Below are 23,459 nucleotides of genomic sequence, written 5' to 3'. Positions count from 1 at the left end.
CATGCCACGTTCTGTGATAAGAATGGAGAAGACAATATGGGAAAAGGCACTGCAGAACTTTGAAGTCTATGCCATGAGAAGTGTGCATAGTATCTCAGGCTGTGAAGGAAAATTCCAACACGTGTAATTTTAGCTATGTGCCAGCATCCTTTCTGAAGACACAAATTAACAGGAACTATCCGCAAAGCTAATTTTGCCAGATGTAGTGTCCTGCTCTTCAAATAATTTAAAGCAAGCTGGCCCGGTATCCAAATCAAAGCAACTAATATTGCAACTAATAAGCAGAAGAATTCTCCATAGCTGCTGTGGGGGAAAGTAATTCTTAAATCCCAAGCTAATGTCTTAAGAGCCAATTTTCAGATTTGAAAAGTAAGCATTATAGATAACACTCAACAGAAGACAGGAAATACTGAGGAAGGTGAAGAGGACACTTCTAAGCCAAACATTTTTATTCATGGTAATTCCTTGAAAACCTAGCCCTTCGCCACATTAAACTGGCTACAACCTAACCCTTCATTTGTTGCATAGCAGGAAGTTTCTGAGAACATTTTTTCTCCTTAGTAGTTTAATTCTGTTCCTGAAGTTTCTGCCAGGGCCTCAGACACAGCACTTTTCTGGAGTGCTGCCTCTGTCTGCCTGGCATCACCCAAACCCACTGGCAGCCTCTCCCCGCAGGATTTTTAAGTGGGTGCTCTCTGCAACTCACACTGTGTCAGCTGTGTTTGCTTGAACAACCTCCATAAACTGCTCAAACTCTGCAGCAGTTTAGGAAGTGCTGGTAAACTTTGTTCAGCCAATTGAGCTTTGCATTTAAAAAAGGGAAGTGCACACATGTAAAAATAAATTTTGGGGTCAGTCTACACAAAATGTTACTGGGAAGTGAGTGTTTCGCTGTTTGGGGTTTTTTAACCTCTTACTACATAATGTCTTCCTACTAGTGTGAAGTACCAATGAAACACCAGCATTCTCACTTAAGCTCAGCATTACTCACCTCTGAAGAAGTGGGGAGGGAAGATGACTGTGTAGGGATGCTCTTAAGTAGAATCACAGAATGATTTGCGTTGAAAAGGACCTAGAGATGATATACTTCCAACCCCCCTGCCATGGGAAGGGGCACCTCCCACTAATACAGAATACCAGTGATTACCTCCCAGTAATACAGAAACATTTTAATCTGGAATAGCAAGAAGCACCAGAGTAGTCTTATATCTGACAGTATTTTTTAAAAAAAAAAAAACCAACCTGAAATTAAGTCTCAATGTATCTGAATAATATTATAAATGGCTTATAGCATCAGCCATTTACTGGGATGGAGGGGAACAAAGGAAAAATTAAGAACTCGTGTGGACACAACTCATGCTTAGACAGCCACATGAGAAATTTTTCTTTGATCCTCTGAGGGCCATTAAAAAGTAACATTAGACTACTGTGAGAACAAAAGCAAAAACCATATCCCATAAAACATTCAGTTAAATATAGTAGTGTTCATACTTCTGATAAGCTACACTAACAGGAATGATCCACTACTCACAATTTAGACTGAGTTTATTTTTAACCATACCTGACTTTTTTGCTGATGGTGGTAAGTTGCTGCCAGCACCTCCAGTGCCACCTCCTCCTGGACTGCCACCAACACCACCAGGGCCACCAGGAGAACCTGTTTTCTTGCTCAGAAGACTATTGAAGAAGTTAGCCAGGACTCCTTCACTAGTAGCTCCAGCTACAAGGGGAGGGAGGAAAAAAAACCCACAATAGCACAAAATGAAAACCAAAACATTTTTTAAGTAAATACTGATTTTGTGTGTTAGTCAATCAAAATAAGCATACTAAAGAAAGCAGGAAAGGCAGTTATTTTACATCCCTAACCGTATTTGTGCTCTCTTAAGAAAAGGTACCTTTCATATTTGGATCAATTTTTTTTGAACCAGTAGGGATAGGTGTAACACTGGCAACGTTTGATGTTACAGATCTATTTGGTGTCCTAGGAGATCCTCCAGGAACTCTTGGAGAGGCATCCTATGCAACAAAATAAAAAATAAAAAAATAAAAATTCTGAACCTGAACTAGTCAATCTTCTACAGAATTAAATCATGCAGTGTAAAAGTACATGAAACAAAGCATTTTGTTCTCACAGCTCCTAATTTTGTTTTGGGTTTGGTTTTTGTTGTTGTTTTTTTTCAAAAATGGAGTATCACATACAACTGAAATGACACAGAATTAGATTTTTATTATTGTGTACAAGTTTTTTTACACTTGTATAACAATCTTAAAAACATTACCTTTAGTGCAACTATAGCAGCAGTGAAGCTTTTCATTTTATGTCAATAAGAAACTTGAAAATCCACCTGTTCCTCAGTAATACCTCTGACCATAATGAAAATGGCACTGATTAGATCACAGAGGAACTACACAATTTCTTGGAAAGACACCAGATACCACCAATACTGTGGAAAGGATTAGATGTAGTCTAAGAGAAAAAGCATTATTCATTACTTAAAGGATAAGTCATATTTCTGCAGAATTGTCATCTAAAGAGGTAAAACTACCTTTATAAGATCACGTGCTGCCCATTAAACTTGCTACCTTTTATTTTATTTCTTTCGAAATGCAGATGATGTCATAGTTTTAATTTGACCTTACCTTTATGCCAGAGATCTTATTATTCCTAGAGATACACTGCTAAATTTAGGATATAAAACTCATGAAGTTAGAGCCAACATAGTTTGCTCCCTGGCATGCTCTTGAAACAGAAAGGGGGGGGGTCAACTAACTGCTTAAATGCATTCTAACATATGAAAAGTAAACCCATGACATTTAGTCCTCGCTGTCAATACAAGTTGTCATGACTAGTTGTGAAGAAGTGTCATAATTTTAGAGCAGTACACACTTAAGATGTTAAACACTATCTAGTTTAAAAATATTAGATAAAAGAATATTTGATAGTGCAAACAAAGCAAACAACCCTCTCAATATATTAAAATGAATCATTTGATGATATTTAAAATGTTTCTTACTAACCACTGGCCTTCCTGCAGCAGTAGGTGGTTGTTTCGCCAACTGTGACTGCAAAAAACAAACAAACCCATGTAGTGTTTGATAATACAGTAAGCAAGAATACAAACCCAAATTCATATTGAAAATGTTGTTAAATAGAACACTGGCTGCTTTAGAGACAGAAAATTACCTGCTGCTTCATAAGAAACACTTGGTCATCTTCTGCTACGATTTCTTTTTCATGAACAAACTGCAATATAAGAACATTAAAATTATTTTAGCTATAAGAAATAGATTTCCTTTTATACTTCCCTGTTAAATGACCAAGGCATTCAACAATGAAGTAAACGTGTAAAGTACATTGTACAGAAGTACTACGTTGATTTCAGACCCCATTTTCTATTTGAAGACTGCTACCTCGTTATTCCATTTAAGCTAAATGAATTTGAAGTTAAGTTTATCTCCAGATCCGTAAGAAATGTTCACAGATGTACACACACTGCAATATGCTCATGTCTCAACTTACTGAGGCCCAACCTTGGTATTATTTTAAAGATAACTACGGTAAAAGTGACTCTGAAGCTGTGTTGCATCAGGCTTGTGAACAGAGACACCTTAGATCCCACATCTATGCATGAAATCACAAACATCCTCCCTCAGAATAAGCTCACCACAAATCTTTGGCAAAACAAGCATGGCAAACACCAATATCAAAGTTTATAATTGAGACCCAAAGTTTATAAACATTAAAAAAATATATATCAGTTACAGTTTCCTTGGACTGTTAACGATTTATTATACTATTACCTATGTCTTAATTCTTTCCAGAAAGACTGCAGAAAGGACATAAGATTAGTTTTCTCAGCTAAAGTAATTCACACTTGGAGGTAAGAACAGTCCCAAACACTTAGCCTTGTTAGAAAAAGCCATAGAAACATTTGACTTCAATAACTTCGGTATGCATGGGGCCCACTGCTGCTGGCACTTTGTTCAATAGTCCCACATGTATTTTTAGGTAGTTCTGTCAAAGCCTTTTGTTAAATAGTATGAGAGAGGAAATATACAGAATATATGCAGAACCTGTTTTCACATGTTTGTTCATGACTCTACACTGTCTCAAGCTTTCTTAGTTTAAACACCCCAATAGAAAGAGAAAGCACTATGAAATTACGAGCAACTTGGTGCAAAATGGAGTGCTTTTAAAAATACTAACTCAACCTGACCAACAGGAATATGAAGCAGACTTTTCAGTACCAAATATGTATTAAAAGCAAATCCATTATTTTTTAACAACATAGCAGCAGCAGAAAAAAAAACCCAATAGTGTAAGCTGGAGAAGAACACAATAAGAAGACAAAATAAGAAAAAAACCCCTGTTTATCACACTCTTATGATGACCTGGAAGCAGTCTCAAAGAAAGAGAAACAATCAAAGAAATTACAGGTGTATAAATGGATAAGAAATTGAATGATAAAACATCACAATTTACCTTTCTGACTGGTGGTTTTGTTATGACGTCTTCAAAACTGTCTTCTGCTTTTAGTGTCTGAAAGTTCTCATGCAATATTCCTATCTTCTTGTCATTATCCCAACCTGCAGGACTAGAAAAAGGATTATTTGGCTTTAAATTCTATTCCTACTTCAAGATATTCTTATATGCAAACTGCTCAGAACTGAAAGCCAGGAAAGTCACCATAGCTCACATTCTCCTGTGCAAGCTAGCTATTGACTAGTACAACTAGTTAAAGATTGGTTCACCATAACAGACAAGAGCAAAATCTCTGCGTTTCATGTTTCTCTTTGAAGAAGAAAGTATTTGTAATCTCAATCTGCTGGTGCTCACAAACTCCAACTCATGATAATGTAAAATGGAACTTTAAAAAGCATTTAAAAAGGCTCTAAATGCTGTTAAGGGTCTTGCACAAATGCATTTTAGTCACATACACATAACGCAGGTAACTTACATAAATACTGCATCTTTTTCCACAACAACAGCTGGAACACTGAAAGGAAATCCATACAACTTCTGGACTATATATTTATATACTAAATCAATGTTTTTGTTCTCCTTTACTGAAGTGTAAATAAGTGCTGCCCCATCTGAATCAACTTGTTAAAGAAAATTCAGTTTAATGGTTAGTGACAGATACCACAGCAACCCTTTTTTGTTACTTTAAGCTTGATCTGCTTTGCAGAATTTAGAGGGGGAATACAAAAATCAAGCAGGTCAAACAACTTCCAACACTTGATTTTTAATTAACCTATTTAGTAATTTAAATCTTTCTTTCTGCATGTGTTTTAGGCTAACACAGCTATTGCTTTTAGAGTAAAGTACAGGCTCTTCTCATTTTCAAAGCCCACAACACCAACGGTTTCACTACAATGCATTCAAAACAGTCTTCTGCTTTCAGTGAACAAAAATTGTTCATGCCATATCCTTATGTTTTGTCTTTATCCCATCCTGCAACACAGACACCACAGCATTAACACTAGTAGCTTCAAAAGTACCAAAGATCTTCCACTTCCCCAGCAGGGTTCTTAAATTAGGGGAGCAAATTCTTGCATTGTACAGATCTGCTTTTGAAAGAAATAAAGGCAAACAAGTTGTGCTGTGTATCAGTTACTAAGAGACGATGAGAGTGCTTAGTATTTCAGAATGGTTCAGTATAAAATCAACACAGCTTATGCAGAGAATTTATAAAAGCAGCCAAGAAAGTTGAGTAATTTTTACTTTGGGATTATAAAAATGCCAAACTCTAATTTATTTCTACATGCATGCAATTCAAATTCCACAAGAAAATTATATAACAGGATCTGATTCCCATTCAAGTGATGTTTAGGCTAGACTTCCAAGTTGTACATGGCATATACAATCACAGACATTAATTCCTACTAATTCTTCCTCCATCCACAAGACTTATTACAATTATCTGAAGTTCTGTTTTGAAGAATTACATCTTGGAAGCCCTTTGAAGGAAGTACCACCTTGGTCCTCAACTGAGGTCTTGGGTTTTTCAATTAATTTTTCCACCTGTTAACTGTTGTCTCTCCAATAGCATCTAAACTTCCCTTTACCACAGCAAAACTGACGACAACACAATGTAGGCATGTTATTAGCATCTAAAATATAGATCTCAGCATGTCTAGTGGACTACACAACACTAAACAGTATTTTATATACTTTTAAGTAAATGACGTTTAAAAATAATAATAACACAGCAACAGCTCATGTGCACTGTCTCTCTTCCAACACAAGAGAAGCCAGTGGATCTTTCCTACAGCAATCCATACTTCTCTCATCACCTCATCCTGTGGAATTACTGAACACTAAAGAGACTGCATATTTGGGTCAAAAAAGAACATGCCTTATGACCATCTAAGCAAGATCATACTGAAATGAATTATCTTCTTGTTATTATTTTAAAGACCTTGTCAGCTAAGATGTGTTGATTTGCAAAATGACTCCTGAATATGGAAATGAAGGCAAGTAAATAAATTCATGGTAAGGGGACATGCTAGACTTTTGCAGCTCTGGAATAAAAGAAAAAAAGGACAAAGAAAAGTTTAATTCAACAGTGCCTGCAGGGGGAGCTGCAGCAGACTGCCAGCTACAGTAAAGGAGCTGTATCCCACTTTGATACAGATGCAAATGTTCTTGTATATTTGTGTTCTTTTATATTTATATTCAAAGATGTAATTGAGTCATTATAACCTTTATGATATTTTAAAGGATACATTGTAAGCAAAACCGTCTGATATGTGACTGAATGAAGTCGAAGTGTTCATCTCTGTAGTCATGCTCTTTTTCCAGAACACTGATAGCATCACACTGTCAAAAAAACCACAGAATTAATACACTGCTTCCAGTTATGTGTTGAAATAGCAGTGCTGCTACACATGCAGTTCACAATTGGGCTAAGGGGATAGAGTGGGGTGGGTGGTGCAGAGAAAACCAAACACCTTCTAAGATAGTTTAGAGGCATAATTGAACCATTATTAATTTTTAATAATATATAACTTGATGTGCATGTCCTGTGGTCAACACTAACGTGGGAGTTGAAGTGACTGACATTTTTCATTCACTCCTCCTCCCCACCCCCAATGCAGTAGCTCCAAGTCTCTGCTGAAGACTGACCCACTGAGGGTCACCACCACCATTTTCTGCCTAGTATATTTTTACACACTGTAGTATTACAGCATAGTCCTTTTTATCCAGTTTATCCAAACTAGCCCTTTGCAAAGGGAGGTAAAAGCAAGAAATGTGGAATTAGGAAAAAAAACTAATATGGTAGGGGGTGGGGGGGAGAGAGGAATAATAGCCAGCAGGTGAGGAAAGAAGAGCTTTTCAATCGAGAAGATTAGCCTTCCAGTGAAGGAACAGCATATGCATCAAAAGGTTTATTCTTTTTCCCTGTGGGCCAGCAGAAGCTGCAGATGCAGTATGCTCAATGCCAATGAAAACTGCAGAGGCAGGGTAAAAGAAAAAAAAAACAACAAACCAAAACAAAAAACAAGCCACAAGAGAAGCACACCATTTTTTTCTTTAGACTAAGAATATGGTTACATATCCAACAGAAACCAAAACAGATCACAGAAACATCCTAAGAAATTGGGAAAGTTAACAGGGCAGCACTTCACTAACTAGAACCCTCAACTATATTTATCTTTATAAAAAGATCAGGAATGTTGAAAAAACGACTACTAAAACACTATTTGAGGAATAAGGAGGACTGTGGACACTGAAGGGAATTCCAATTGCTTACTTTACTAGCTTACTTCTGTGAGCAAAATCAGGTCTGAGGTATTCCTCAATTCCTTGAAAACTGGTAGAACTAAAGGAAAAACTAATCCCAAAATGATATGCAATGAGGGCTTCCAGAAGATAACCAACCTTCAACATTAAACATTTTTAAAGAATTATTATACACAGTATTCAGAATGACTTAAGAACCATGTGCTTCCCACCCCAAATGCACAATTGACAGTTGTTTGAATAAAATATGCAAAAAACCTAAAATGTGAAACAAACCTTTGTACAAACTACTACTACTGGAATGCCTAAGTTACATGTTAGTGTATCTGCACCCAGGGGTAAAATCACACTGTCATCTTTGTCTTCCTGTAATGAAGTATTTCTTCTCTGTGGAGAAGCTGGAAAATCCTCCCCTGGTTCTATATATTCCTGGAAGTCTCTTACCACTGAAAGCAAAAAAAAGTTACATTAAAAGATCAGCTACTTAGTTATTTCAACAATGATTTGCACTGCCACTGATCTCTAGCACTGTTGATTACCTAGTACTTCTGCTTCTTTATGTTGAAAAAATTGAGCATGCACGAAATGCTGACTATTTGCTTGCTCTGTACAGCACAACAGAGAACTAGTACATTTGAGATCTGGTTTATCAGCAGCCAGAACATGAGCAGATGAAACTGTCCATAAGGACAGGATTAACCCATTTTGATTTTATCATTGTGAACCCATTAGGCAGTTGCTATTAACTATTATGGCTTAATATGTTTCCTAAAGGACAAACATTTCCCTCTGTTCTTCTTGGCAAAATTAATGGTACAGTTTGTTAGAATAAGTAGAATTACAACTTACAGATACTGCTTAGCTGCTACTGTATACCATGTTTTATCTAAAACCCCTTTCTCCATCTTTTTCTCTCTATGTACAGTGACTCGACAGTAATAATAAACAAAAATAATAGATTAGTTATTAACCAGTTTGATAATTAAGTAACATTTAATATTTGGTATGCTTTTACAATAGATCAGATAGTACTATAAAATGTAGCAAGGAGGGTAAGTCAGAATATAACAAAGGTTGCCAGGTTCTGATGCATATACCCAGACTTCTAATTATATGGTCACTTACTATTCAGGAATACAATTCGGGACAAAACGTCTCTACCTTTCATATCAGGTTCTGTTTCACAGAGCAGAAATAGTATTCCACCAACCCCACCATTGGTTACTTCTCCATGAGTAGTTTTGGCTGCATCCATCCTGATGCAGCCAAAAAAATCAGGCAGCAAGACAATTTAGCTGAATCATGCACACTTGCAGCTAACTATTCCAGTATATTCTCTCACTGCTTTGTCCTGATTTATGTTAATCCACCCCTACTTTCACTAAACTGACTGAAGCCCTCTGAGTTTACACCTAGAAAAGCATTAGTTGAATTAACAGAGCAAGACTTATTTCAACATCCCTGAGAAAACAACGCATTAGGCCAAGATGATTCAATTTTTCTGCAGATCTTGAAGGTCAAAACAACAAAAAGCACATGCACAGACTATAATCTCTACTTGAACAGTGAACTCAGGCTCTTACTCAGGGAATGCTACTACTTCAGTCTGATCTGAGAGCTTTCAAGAGCATTCCAAATTGACTTGTGTTTTAAACTGTCTTCTCACCTAGATATGCCACAGTCAAGGGAGTCTTTCCTACACAATATCCTCTCTGTTCTGGGATAAATGCATGCTAAAATAAAAGTCACATTACTCCAGTGGATTCCTAAAATTCCCACTGTAGATAAAAACATACTAATTTTTATAGAAGAACAGAAAACAGGAAAAAGGAGGATTGGTGTAGTGTATTACAGCTCACAGACTGTGGAATACAATTCTAGTGTCTTCCCTTAAGAAACAATTAAAATGATCAGGCCAGAAGGCTTAATTACCAGCTGAACACAGTAACAGGAAGAGTTATTCTAACACTTCACAAACAGCTGCTCTGTATCTCCTAATTGCCTTCTCATAGTAGTTTTAGTCTGCACAGGGTCTGTCTTTGCGTGTAGTTAAGTTGCTAGAACTGGAAGACATACACAGCAGCACACCTCCAGAAAATTACACACAAAACCCCTCAGTAGACTTCAGTACTGTTAGCAAGTTAAATCAGCTTGCAGGAGCTTCTCAGGAGCACCAAGTAAGACACATAGCACCGACCCAAGCATAAAGCAGGACCATGTAGCCAAAAGTTAAGCAAGCAAGACTCCACCCTCCTCCTTTTGGCAGTCTGAAGCTGCTGCCTGCCTAGCAATGCATGAAGCCACACCACAAGAGGTTCAAAACAAGAACAGCTCCCAGTAATATCTGGATTGCATCCAGAGCTTCTGATATACTCAGAGAGACCATCAATATAAAAACGAATTAGACCAGATAATAAAAGAACAAGAGAGCAGACAAAACTTTTAATGACTAGCTGCTTTTCTTGAGTCACGTCATCACTTAAATTTGTAGAGTTTCACTATCTGTTCACTCAGAAAAGAAGCAAACTATCAGCCTACACATTTTTAGTAACAGAGATATTTTGTCCTTACTTTTGTCTTGTAAAATCCTATCTGAAACTGTTGGAGGGGGGATATTTCTGACACACACACCCCCTACCCCGGAAATCAAAACCAAAACAACCACACCCAAAAAAGCTCAGCTCCTCCCTCCTAAACAAGTTCTTGTAGAAGATACCATTGTCACGGATACTTCCTTACAAGAATCTCTCTTTAAAGAAAAAAAAGAAACAACCAGCACCCTCCACACCATTCTAGAGTATCTACAACTGTCACATTATGGGCTACTTCATTGCAACAGTGCTACAACCTGCATTTCTGAAAAAGCTCTTCAGCAATCTGGCAGTCTGCTACTTAAGAAAATACCAGTTCCAGAGAGCAACTTCAGACTTACATACAAAGTTTAATCATGCTATTTGATCTTAAAACACAGCTTTCTCAAATGCGCTTCCCTTTAGTAATTAACTGAGAGATGAATGGGAAAGACTATTGTTTTAGTACCTAAAGGGAAATACAATGGCTAGCTACCCAAAAGTAATACAGAGGTATGATGTTAGTGAATTCGGTCAGATAATTGAAGGAATCCTACAAAATATTTATGTTCTCCATGTTTAAAACTAAAGAGACAAGACACTGACAGAGCTATATCATATCCATGCCAAAACAAACACATAGGTGCATTAATGTCAGTAATAATTGTAAAACTTGTCAAGTAGAAAGGGCCCAGATATTAAGAGACTGTCACAAATCCTTTCAACATTTATACTTTTGGTAGGTAGGGAACAGTTCCCAAATGTGCTAGACAGATTAGAGGAACAGTTAAGAAGTGAATGCTATGATTTGCCTTAACAATACAAAAAAATAAATAAATTGAGAGCTAAGAATCTTAACTTGAAAAATCTGTAAGAAGCAAGACTGTAAATTCAACCCAGCTGTTCTCATTCTGAAACCCTTTCCCCCCTAAGTTAAGAAACTTCTAACAGAAAGCAATACCAGTATTGTTCATACAGCTACTTTGAGACTTATCTGAAGCTTGACTTGCTTGATAACTCCTAATTTTAAGTAACATTTCCAAGAATGAAAAAGACTGCAATAGAGAGATTAAATGGTGCAGAAAGCATTAAGCATTATTTGATTTAAATTGATTATTTTCAGAATACTCACACTTTTGTTCCATTTCTTTCATTTCTTCGGGAGGAATTTTTAACTTGTCAATATGTTCTCTTACAACACTTGCCCATTTTTGTAAAGAATCCAGTGCAGTCCAAGGCCTAGACATGTCTACTACCAACATAATTAGAGTGTCCTTTAGAGAGCTTGCCTCCATTGCAAATTTAAGAAGACCTTTGTGATACAGGTCACCATCCAAAATCCATACATTACATCTTGTTTGGTCTACAAAGAAAGGAAAAACACTGAGACTTACATGAAACAGTCCACTATGTAATGGCAATTAAATCTTCTTTAGCTATGTAAAATACAAGGAAGAAAGCACATTATATGTTTTATCAGTTAATTGAACATACATAACAACACATGACCCTCTCTCTCTCTCTGCAGATGCTTGGGGTCTGGATCTTAAACATCTTTTTTACCTTCTGTCCAGAAGCCAGCTCAAGCCAGTCGAAACACAGCTTCAACTTTATTTTCTCCTTCCTCCAAATTTTTGGGTTGGTGGTTTGGGTTTTCTGTGCATTTAAAATTCAGCATTGCAGATGTTTTCATACCCATCAAATACATCATACGCAGTCTTATAGATTCTGATACCACCAAGACAAAGCTTTCTCTGCTATGTCCAAGCAGATAAATACTTGCTACAATAACTGACAGGCAAGGTAAGAGCCTAGGCATCTTCTCCTCTAGGCCTGAGGAATCCGCTTATGCCTCCCATACATTCAGAATGTTGCAGTTAAGACTGCTTTCCCTGGTCTTTTCACCCTTTTCTTTTGATTGGCTCTCCTCCTCTACCACTTAAGTGGTCATTCATAGTATCTACTAAAGGAATTACATTGAGAAAGTTCCTCATTAAGCAAACTGCTCATGGTTTAAGCTGGACTCCTGCAAATTATCAGGAAAGAAAAACATTCCATTGTCATTCCAAATATCACACTACTGAGCCACAGCTTTCAAAATAGTTTAAGATAGTATTAGAAATACAAACTTACCGTCTCGATCTTCGTCATGCACATTTAAATACAAATACTCCATTCCTCTTCCTTTTTTGTATTCCTCTATTCCTTGAATTTTTCCTATTAAGCTAGTTTTACCTGCTCCATCTTCACCTGAAGAGACAGAAGTTGGATAGTCCTCAATCTTTAATCAGTTACATATCAAAAACCACTTGGGGCAAGAAGGAAACCCTATACTAACAAGGCGACTGAGCTCAGTAAAGTTTTGAAATATAGCAGGCTTTGTCCAACTCATCCATCCACTCAAAGTAAGTACCTCAGCTTCAAATCGTACTTCTAATTATTGAGAAATGCAATTAAGCCACTAACTACGCAATCTGAAATAGGCTCGTACACCTGTCTCTAATAAGTTACCTTTAGGAATAGTTCAATACCTCAAAGAATTTCAGTCTTGCAATTAGTACCAAAGTGGTAACAAAGTCTTTCTAAAGTAGAGTTCAAGTCACAGAAAGCTCATCTTACAATCAGAAGAATATGATTTAGAACTCCCTCACATCAAGCAGCACGCACCACCAGGCTCAGTAAGGCAAACCTGTTTCCTTAAGCTTTTAGTGTTTGGTTTCTTTGAATCTTCTCAGTTACAGGTCTAAAGAAACCTTGAAAAGAGGTGACAAAGAATAAGCCCACTGCTGTACAATGCATCTGTATTTGGGTACACTGGCAGTGACAAGCCTGCAAGCCAGATCCATTCACTCCTACTCTCTCCCATCCAAAGAGAGCTCAGGAAACCACTGAATCTTACAACTCAAGCACAGTGTGAACACCTCAACTATTGCCAGGGACTCGTATTCAAAACCTTCTGTTTCTAACCATATAGTGTCAAAGCTAGACAATTCCATATGCAGTTTTTTCAGTTTGGAAGAGTAACCAAGCTGAATCTGGACACAAAGCAGAGTTTAGTCACTCTGATCTGGCCGTATCTTGGGCACACAACACTCCAACATCAGAAAATTCTCAGAACTCACTCATAGGTTATAAAATTAATACCAAAACCGGGTTCCTAAAAAGTACCTTATTGGTTTTGTGGTGAACAGAACATCTTTCCAAGTTTCTCCTAATATAGTGAAAGTATAAACACTTCTAACTACATAACAAAGAGAAAAGTTCAAGGACAGTAATTTTCACTGGTAAACATAATTAAATTTTCCCTTTAAAGGGAACTGACCATGATCTTATAGACAAGATTAAAAAGGCTACAGATATAACCACAGAAAAGAAGAGAAAAGTCATACTTTGATAGACTAACTTTTAATTTACTCAATATATTATTCCTGATGTTACTGTAGGAAGTCTTCCACTTGGAGTTCACCTTTATTTTCAGATTTCTGTAATACTCAAGAACCTAGCAGAAAGTGCAAGACTTGCTTACTCAAAATATATCAGGTAATTTTACTCAACAAAATGAAAAGGTATTAAAAAAAGACCAAAAATGAAGTGTAAGATCTGGTTAAGTACAGAGAAGTTAAACTGAACTTGTATCAGTTTAACAATTTTCAACATTTACTTTGCTAGGTCCTTAACTATTTTAAATCAAGACTTGCTTAAGAAAACAACTATAGCTAAGTTTACATAAATTATGGAAAGTACAGCTATCTTCTATTCTTACATCAAGCTTTTCCTCTTTTTGTGAGAACATTCTTTTAAATAAAAATTATGTCCAAGAAGTGAAGAATGCAATCTTTGTCACCAGGATTAATTACAATTCCACCTTTGCCCTCACTCAAGTACTCATCCAAGCTTCTTAAATTTGTCATCTGTGAATAACCGGGAACACTTTATTAAGAGCTGCTGTACTGACATGTTAGGCTGCTGAAGTTCCTATTACTTTTGCCAACAATTTCTGTATGATTCATTCTGTTATTTTACCTATTTGAACATGCAACTTCAACTAATTTATGCCACCAGAAGGCTCAAAAGGTAAGAGAAAACAAAATTTGCTATTCCTTTTAAGAGAGGTTGCACTTTACAGCTTTCCTGATATCTCAGAACAGCTGAGAAACCCCAGCTAAGTTCTCTTGCATACTAGTTTGTTTCACATAGTGGCAATAAAATTACAATTTGTTTGCATTGAGGAAGTTTTAGCATCTTCTGCAAAGTACCTCTGCCAGTTCTTAGCAAAAGCAGCTGCCACTTAAGTCTAAGAAACATCTGTGGTTACAAAAAGCTCTAAGCATGACTAAAGATACACTTAAACAGTCTAAACTAAAACATACCAACTACAGCATCTATGCAATTTTGTTTGAAAATGCTCATGCTAAATAATATAGGCAAACTTGAAATACACATTCCACAAGACCCTTACTTATAGCTGTGTGCCATGTCATTTCCTCCCCGCTCCTTGTATTTCCAAGTGCCTGAAGTAAACTTAAGTCCAGTAGTGTTAATATCTTACATCAAAATAAGAGCTGTGATTCTATTTTTCCCCTCCAGTTTTCCAGTACCTATCTTCAGACCATGCACAGGAAGAAATTTTATAAGTATAGCATAAGGCAGGTTGGACAGATACACACTCACAGTAGTCATTTCAGCTTTCTATCATAGAATTACTTAACCTGTTCTGTGAAGAAGATTTTCTCTATTCCCTTCTCCTCAGAAAATATCCACCCATTTCAAAACAAGATCAGGTAGATGGATCACAGACATATATAACTGTATAATACAAGTTATGGCATGCAGAGAGCAGTGCTCATCACTCACTGGAAGGCCAGAATGATGCATCAGTGAAGTTTGAAGGGACTAGTACTACTTTAATTAGTAAATTAAGAGAATGGTACAGTTTGCAGATCATATAAGAGAAACCAAAATATCTGTCAGAAAAGGATTAGAAGCAATACTGACCAGTGGTCCAAAATAAGTTAGCAATGCATAAGCCAACTAATCTACAAATAGAACAATTTGCTTGCAAGGGTGCAAGATAGCAGCCTAGCCAGATGTGCCCCATTCCACAGCAGATCCAGAGTTCTCAACAGACTTAAGCCAAATTAGAGTCAACACTATGAAAAAAGCTGTAAGACAGTAAAAGCAGGACCACCATATATGACATAAGGAATTCCTCCTTTTTGCCCACACAGTTCATCATAAAAAGTTAGGAAAAGGCAGCTGCCTTAACCCAGAAAACATGCTAAGACTTGAGGCTTCATCTGCCTCTACTTTCTATTTTTAGTATGCTGCATATACCTTTTAAAATAGTGACAGCTGCAGATGTATTTGTATACTTGTTATTAATTTAATTTTTCCAACCAAAAGTCTTCAATGTATTGACTTTTCAGGTGTGTTACATTTTGAATTTATCAAGTTACGCCAGCTGCAGATGTATTTGTATACTTGTTATTAAATTAATTTTTCCAACCAAAAGTCTTCAATGTAACACACCTGAAAAGTCAACACATTTTGAATTTATCAAGTTACGCTGGGAAAGAACAGCGGTACACTTTTGCTTTGTAGTTACCCTTCAGCAAGAGTATCAAAATACAAATAAATCTTAAACCAGTGCTTATCTAAATCTCCCAGAGTTATTACAAATCTCATTAGCAAATTAATTCTAAATGCATGCCTTTTAAAACTTCTCAACACTCAAACATTCTATTATGATGCCTTTAGTAGGTATAGAAGCTTCTCTCCATTAGAGGAAGGAGAAAATATTTGTGAGGAAATCAGAGTCTATTAGCTATTTTAGATTTGATAGATAATGCAGCATAGTAGTGTAGTTAGCTTTATGTATTACCAGGGACACATATAAAAGTATACATGCTTTACAAAATAATTTCTCAATAAGAATACATACACACATACATATAATTTGACATTTGAATTACAAACCCTAAGACAACTAAGCACATTTTTCTTTTTTGTTGTCTCTGGACATTTCCAAAGTATATGAAAAAGTGATGCTGCTTAGTTTCAAACAAAAGGAAAATTTCATATTCCTCAGACTTAAACACCATTGCATATCTATACTATGAAACAGATTATTTTTTTTTAAGTGCTACTGACGCAATATCTACAACAGAGCCTCATGCACCTTCAAAAAGAGTCATCATCATACTCTTCACTCCAAAATTTTTAAAGAAAAAATCCTTCCTCTTTATTTCTAACACACAATTCTCAATATAGAATTGCAAGGCAGAATAAAAATAGATTGCTGCAAATATAAGGTTTAGCATCATTTTTTTGCAAGTAACATTAAAGGTCCTCCTTTTCCAGAGTAAATCCTAAAGAACTAAAATTCTCCATTACATCAAACTACACTTACACATTCATACTACTGTCAGGAAACAGAAGTGATGCCTCCAGCAAGAAGTGCCATACACCAAAGCTGAACACAAGCAAAAGAGGGACAACAGATTTAATTTTGCAGAAGAGTCAGGCTAGGATGCAGTTGAAATAAAGCCAAATCAATCTGCTTACACACAGCATTTCTCCATCTTGTTAACAAAATGAAAAGTCTTATACTCAACAAAACAAAAGCTGTTTCGTTTTTATCCCTACACTGCTACATTTCACCCTTCTGATGAGCTCCTCAAGTTGGGGGTTGTGCTCGTCAAAGCTGCCCTGTCCAAGGTGCTACTCCAAGGTCTATGAAAGGAGTTTGATGACATCTGTCTTCTTGCTGTCCTCAATGATATATGAAGCCACGATACAAAACCCTGCCCAGCCTCTGCCCTTCTCACTACTCCAGGCAAAAAGTATGTTTACTCAGCAGAAAATGCAGTATCAGTAAGTGTTCTGCTATAAGACAGATGACCCACAGATGGGAAGGATGGACAATCAAGTGAATGAACCACTTCTGTGAACGCAGGCAAGCAGGCACTTTTCTACAAATAGCTACTTAAACGTTCAACCATAAACTATCACATTAGAGACAACTTTGACTCTCTATTGCAGAGCTTCTCTAAACTTTCAGTTAAATATATTAAAATTAAGAATATTTACTACTCATGCAATTTCCACATTTCTTTCAGTTTAGAACAAGAACACAGAAAATTTTCACTTGTCTTAAAACATGACCTTTCTTACATCTCACTGAAATTTGTACATGGAAGAACAATCAATGTGTTATTTCCAGGACAAACATGAGTTTTGACTTTTTTATTTAAATTGTTTCTCTACTGTGAAGTGTCAAGTGCGTTTAAAATATGGTGAAGCAAAGCAGCAAGAACATGTTTCTTTTGTGTCATAAGTATTGTTGGCCTTCCCCTTTTCCATCTGGGGCTCTGATTTCTTTTCCAACAGCTCTTTGAAAAGCCCTGGAGGGACTTAACTGTGTGTAATCAATAATCCTACCAGTTCCTTGATGGAGCTTTTTTGTTTGCTTTTAAAAACCATCAGTTAAAATTCAGCTTGATATGGGAATTATACAACTAATCTCTAAAAAAATATGATCAAGAAATGCCGAGAAAAACTAGAAATAATGGTCCTAATTAACCCCTTCTGCCTCCCCTGAAAGGCGTATTTTTGTGAACTAGGTTTTATACTTTTTACAAAACAAAGATGGCTTCTGGGTAGAAAAATTCACAACATTTATTTCTAACAAATATATTGAATATTTATATCAATAGAAAAAACCCACCTCACTTAAATATGATAGAGCAAAGTAATCAAACCCAAACCTAAATTACGAAACAGGGCAAAGATGCCTTCCCAGAATCACAGAGTAATCTCTATTCCACACCTCATGGAATGTCTGAACCCTAATACGATACAGAGGAGACATAACAGTCTTCTTTCTACTAGAATCGAGCACATGCATTCTATTTTCAAGATAAAATACTTCTCACAAGCCAATAATTGCCTTTTCCACAACCACCTCTTAGTGAAAGAGACTTGTTTACTATCTGAAGCATGCCTGAAGACCAAAATAATCAGAGTAAACCAAATTTAGGTTGCTTTCAGAGAACTGAAGAACAAAATTAATCATGCTGACGAGATCCTTCTCTAAAATCCCCCAAAATAACATGAACATTCACAATAAGTAGGTTAAATTAAGTCTTCAAATAACTTGCCACTAAATTACGATTTACTCATTGGACAAAAAACTTCTCCAAATTTGTTTTACTCCACCAGCTAAGTCCTTCCCCTCACATATGATTAATTTGATATATTTATGGCAGTGAAAAACAAAGTAACTTTCCTGAGAAGCACCTTAATTGCACTTTCGTGCCACAACATGACAGAAAGCAGACTGTACACAACTGTTACAAGATTCCTTTTGTCAAGTCCAGCACAAGAATAAAAGGTCTACTGTGGAAACAAGAGCAGTAACAATTTTTACCTACGTTTGGAGAAATCCACAGTCAGAGAAAAGCTGAATATTGCAGAGTATTCTATTGTAAATAGGAACAGCACTCAGCTTTAATGCAACCCTTCTCCTTTAACACGGAGGTAAGCTATCTAGTGTATTTCACACAGGTTCACTACCAAAATAGCATAATCCCATGTTACTATCAAAGGGATATCATTATTGGTACTCTCTGCCACTGACCTGCCTGAAGAACACAGAAGCACAACTCCTTTTATTGCTCCTCACCTTTGGAGCTATTTCAGAGATAGATCCGATAACCAGCAGCACCCTGGCAAACCAGAGACAAATTAAAATACATGCCATTCAGAACTTCTCATGCTGTTCTAAGTAAGCTTTACTACACAGCATCCATGTGATTCTGGCTTTTTGGACACTCTTTAGAGTGTCCTTCCTGCTAGAATAAGAACTACTTAGTTCTAACAAGTGATTAGAATTTTATCTAGGTCAATGTCCCATCAAAACAATTGACACTTTAGAAGCATAACTTTGCTAATCAAAACACTTGGCTACATTTGGAAGGGTTTCATCACCTGTGGAAGGTGAAGGAGTTGCAAGAAGAGAAGGAAAATAAAGCATCTGACTTAACTTCTGAAGTACTAGAGAAATAAAAACATTTGCGATGAACAATACGTATGGTATCAACAAGCAGTATTTCATCAGCTGTAATGACAAAATGATCACAGCAAAACTTTCAGCTATTTGAATAGGAAAAAATATAGTGGAAAAGTAATTTTTACAGTGTTGAGTACAAGTAAGCAGATTTTACATGGATTTTTTAATACTCTCAGGATAATTTGAGGTATCAGACATTAATTTTGAAGTTCACTATATTCTGTGGGTCCACTAAAATAAAGCAGCAAGATAAAACTGCTCCTCAGGATGTACCATTTTCTTAAATAACAGCCATTTCCAATACATGTACACACAGAGAAGTGTACCTGTAAATTAACTGTAGACTGTGGATACCTCTTCTCAAGCATCCCGACAGCCACTAGACAGGAGCAGAGGTCAAAGACTCAAACAAACAGGCCTGGCCCTGAAAAGTGAGATGTCTGGGATAAAGAGAAAATGTGGACACAAGGCAGTTGAACACTCACTGCCCACTAAACTCAAAGCCTTTATCATCAAGTGGGGAAAAAAATGCATAAAGAAAATGAAAACTCTAGTGATTCAGTGGAAGCGTCAGTATGCAATACAGACACTTGGAGTCAGGCATACGTGTGCCACTGTATGGTTTGACATCACCAGAATAGGAGGCAAAGAACCTACTGTGCTTCAGAGACAAGGGAATGTATGAAACGCAAAGACAGAAAGCAGCTATTTGGTTCACTTGCAAGCTGGGAGCCTGTCTTCTTGTGCATCCTGGAATGACTTCAAACATCACTGCTTGAATGCATCCTGCAGTTTATTAGATAAATTATTACTCTGAGCCCCTGAATTCAAGCCTTCACACATTCTATTGCACTACAGTTTCCATCCTGAACCAGCAATGGGGACTTCTTAGCTGCTTCCCCTATTCCACTTGCTAGTTAGGATATGATTATATCAGGAAGGAAACGAACAAGAGAGCTCCTAGAAGAGACAGTCCAGGAGAAAAAAACCAAAAAAACCAAAACAGAACACAAACACAACAAATCCAGAAACAACAAAAAGCCACTCCTTCAGCTATCTGCAAAATGTAACTGGAAATGTCACTGAGAGCACCCAATTTCCTTAAGGAAGCAGAGACGCCTTACATTTTCTACTGATAAATTTTGCTAAATGAGGTAGCTATGATCACTATGACAGAACTGCTGAGGAATCAGAACACACTTGCCTCACAGAAACTTTTAAGAAAGCTTGCATTTTTATTATTTGTTAATGCAAGAACAGATAAATGCTTTCATGCTACATGTGGTGCCAGAGTTTCAAGTCTACACAGAAAAATAGTTACTGAAAAAAATACCTGTAAGTGAAACAATTTTGAAGAAGTAAAATTAATAAATTAATTTTTGTTAATTTATTAATAAATTAATAAAATTTTCTACTGATTTTGAGCACAGAGTTACCAGTATTATACTTTTACCTTCACTTCACAAAACCATGTCCCATATCTAGAGATTAGAATATGGCACTCCAGTTTCCTTTAGTTAATTCTGTGATGTCTTGAACTGTTTTCCAGGTTCTTAAGAATGAGTTGTTAACATAGCTAAAAATAAATACTGAAATAGCAGAATTAGCATGCCAGACATAGCCAGGTTCCCAGAAAACTAGGCATAAAAGTACCCACAGTGTTTGAAAACTAGAAGTCCTGCAGGCAAATTAGAAAACTTGCCCTAGCAAACTAAAGAACAAGAAGTAGTGGGTTTTTCTGGTTTCTTTGGGTGTTTTTTTGGTGTGGTTTGGAGACTAAGAGGATGATTTTATTTTTTTTTAATGCTGTTTGTATTGAAAATAAGCATTCATTTGTCACAACATACCAAGTTTTGACCAAGATACTGTTTGTATTGCAAATATTCGCCTATCACAAAATGAGCGAAAACCATCAAGACTCTCGTCAGCTTTAAAACTCTTTCTTAAAAGTATTTGAAGAGTGATGAAATGAAAATAGTCACGGTAAGAAGTGATCAGTATTAACAACAACAGCTAGTAAAAAAACTCTTTAAAGGAGCAAAGCTTAAAAATAGAGGAAATGTGAGTAAACAGGGAAATTGCAAACAGACAGTTTGAGAACCTGGACAGAACTTCACATACTGAATCTGTCCAATATAGGATACATAAGACTTCTCCTTTTCCTGTGCCAGTGTGCTTCAGGAGCAGCATCATGACTTGCAAGTGAACAGCAAAGTGTAATACATGCATTAGGTATTATCACAAAGACAAAAGCCACAGTCCTCACTGGCCAGTCCTCAGACCTGACGCCCTTTTCCTAAATATATGCCAAACCTTTTCTTCCTTGGACCATGGCCTTCTAGAAAACACAATCCCTAAGAAAGAACTAGAATGTTTTGTACAAATCTGCACATCTTTTAAAAAAGGCATCAGTCAAAAAAAGGAAAAAATATTCTTTAATTAAGTCATTCTGTAAGCACTACTTAACACATAAAAAGGAAATTTCTATACAACAGATTAAATATGCCAAACTAAAGGAGCGTTTAGAAACGTTCTGTGGTATCCTCTCTAGTTCTGAAGGAAGGATAGTCTGCAGTTATTGAGTACTAAGGGTTGCCTGACTACAAAGAGAGAAGAAAAACAAGAGCATAACCCTCTTGACAAGGATCGCAGGTTGAAGAAGAATCTTCCAACTTTAACATGGACAAGTCAGCCAATTCAGTTTCAAAATATCACATAAAAAACTAATACCAATAGAACTTCCAATCTTAATATCCTACTTAATTACATAACATAAAAAGCAAAAAATTAAAGATCTTGTAAGAGGTTCAGTAGACTATCCCACCATCCTTGCACATCCTTCTCCTTTAATAGTCTGTTTTAAGTCACTACTCAGCTATCAAAACAGGAAGAAAAGGGTGACAGTGATTGCTTTGGGATTACGGAGGGGAAAAAAACTAACTTGAAAAACCTCAACAGTACAAACCACAAGACTACATAGAATCACAGAGTGCATAGAACCCACATGTATATCTGTACTGGGTTTTAACCATGTTTTCAGACACTAACACACAATTCTTTCTGGGGACAGGAAGGTTAGCAGAGAAGAGAAGAAGCAGCAAGTTAACAAATCCTTCCACTAGGAATCATTACATCGTCTACTAGTAATGGTATTTAATAGTCTTTCAGTAAAAAACCCCAAACAAACCCAACACTAATAACAATACAAACACACACATTTGAGACCATCCATTTTCCCCCCGCCCCCACGAAGTTTTTAATTTTGCTCGACATAATGTTTCCTCTCTCCTTCAACACTGAACTACAGCTGCATCTCCCATTATCACCCTACCAAAGTCCCATCCTGCAGCTCCTAACCCTTGCCAAGCGCAAGGTTGGACTAAGGCACTGGGTGGAGATAACAGAACACAATGGATGCCAGCAGCAGTAACCGATGCCGCTGCTGCACAACTTGCTGATGATATTGCTGCTGACAAGCTGGGTGCATGTGGGCAGGAGGAGAGAGCCAACACGCCCATACAGCCTACCCCGCCCTCCGGCCAACAGGGAGCAGCCGTCATTGATACCGTCCGGGCCACGGAAGCAATTTCTCTGTTGGTATGACACACCCCAAGGACCAGCAACCATCCCTGGCTGCACCAGTGAGGCAGAAAAAGGTTGCAGGGCCCGCACACGCCCCGCAGCCAACATTCACCGGGGGAAAAAGCCTAAGGAAGCAGGGCGGGGGAAGGACAGTCAGGGTATTATGGCGAGGCACCCGAGATGAGTGGGCTATTTGAAGCATCTCTGGATATCGGCTACCCAAAGCGAAGCAAAAACACGCGAGGGAAGAAGAGAGAGGGTCGAGCCAACACCTCGCCACCATCACCCCCCCACACACACACTCCACACGCGGAGCTCCCTCCCGACGCCCGGGAGAGGCTGAAGGAGCCGGGCGGGCAGGCAGCAGAACGCTGTTCTCACCCACCCAGCAGCAGGACGTTCTTCCCCGAAGGCAGCTTCGAGCGGGAGCGCGTGGACACCTCGCTGAGGATGCAGGACCTGGCGGGGAGAAACGGCAGCGCTGGAGAGG

At 37.3% G+C, this 23,459-nt stretch overlaps 1 protein-coding gene across 1 annotated transcript in view; it reads right to left on the bottom strand.

Annotated features, from left to right (window-relative positions):
- Positions 1 to 23,459, bottom strand: part of DYNC1LI1 (dynein, cytoplasmic 1, light intermediate chain 1) — a 46,268-nt gene that overhangs the window by 1,814 nt on the left and 20,995 nt on the right. The window contains exons 2-12 of the mRNA XM_010007615.1: positions 23,355 to 23,428; positions 12,451 to 12,567; positions 11,450 to 11,680; positions 8,024 to 8,193; positions 6,730 to 6,823; positions 4,959 to 5,094; positions 4,484 to 4,595; positions 3,185 to 3,244; positions 3,019 to 3,063; positions 1,896 to 2,016; positions 1,562 to 1,720 (exon numbers count right to left, since the gene is read on the bottom strand). Coding sequence (XP_010005917.1) covers positions 1,562 to 1,720; positions 1,896 to 2,016; positions 3,019 to 3,063; positions 3,185 to 3,244; positions 4,484 to 4,595; positions 4,959 to 5,094; positions 6,730 to 6,823; positions 8,024 to 8,193; positions 11,450 to 11,680; positions 12,451 to 12,567; positions 23,355 to 23,428 — 1,319 coding nt within the window. The remainder of the gene's footprint in view (positions 1 to 1,561; positions 1,721 to 1,895; positions 2,017 to 3,018; positions 3,064 to 3,184; positions 3,245 to 4,483; positions 4,596 to 4,958; positions 5,095 to 6,729; positions 6,824 to 8,023; positions 8,194 to 11,449; positions 11,681 to 12,450; positions 12,568 to 23,354; positions 23,429 to 23,459) is intronic.

Source organism: Chaetura pelagica, unplaced genomic scaffold (genome assembly GCF_000747805.2).
Source record: "Chaetura pelagica isolate M959 unplaced genomic scaffold, ChaPel_1.0 scaffold10, whole genome shotgun sequence".
NCBI classification, from domain to species: Eukaryota; Metazoa; Chordata; class Aves; order Apodiformes; family Apodidae; genus Chaetura; species Chaetura pelagica.
Note: the sequence above shows the minus strand (reverse complement) of the source record. Positions and strands in the feature narration are given on the sequence as shown.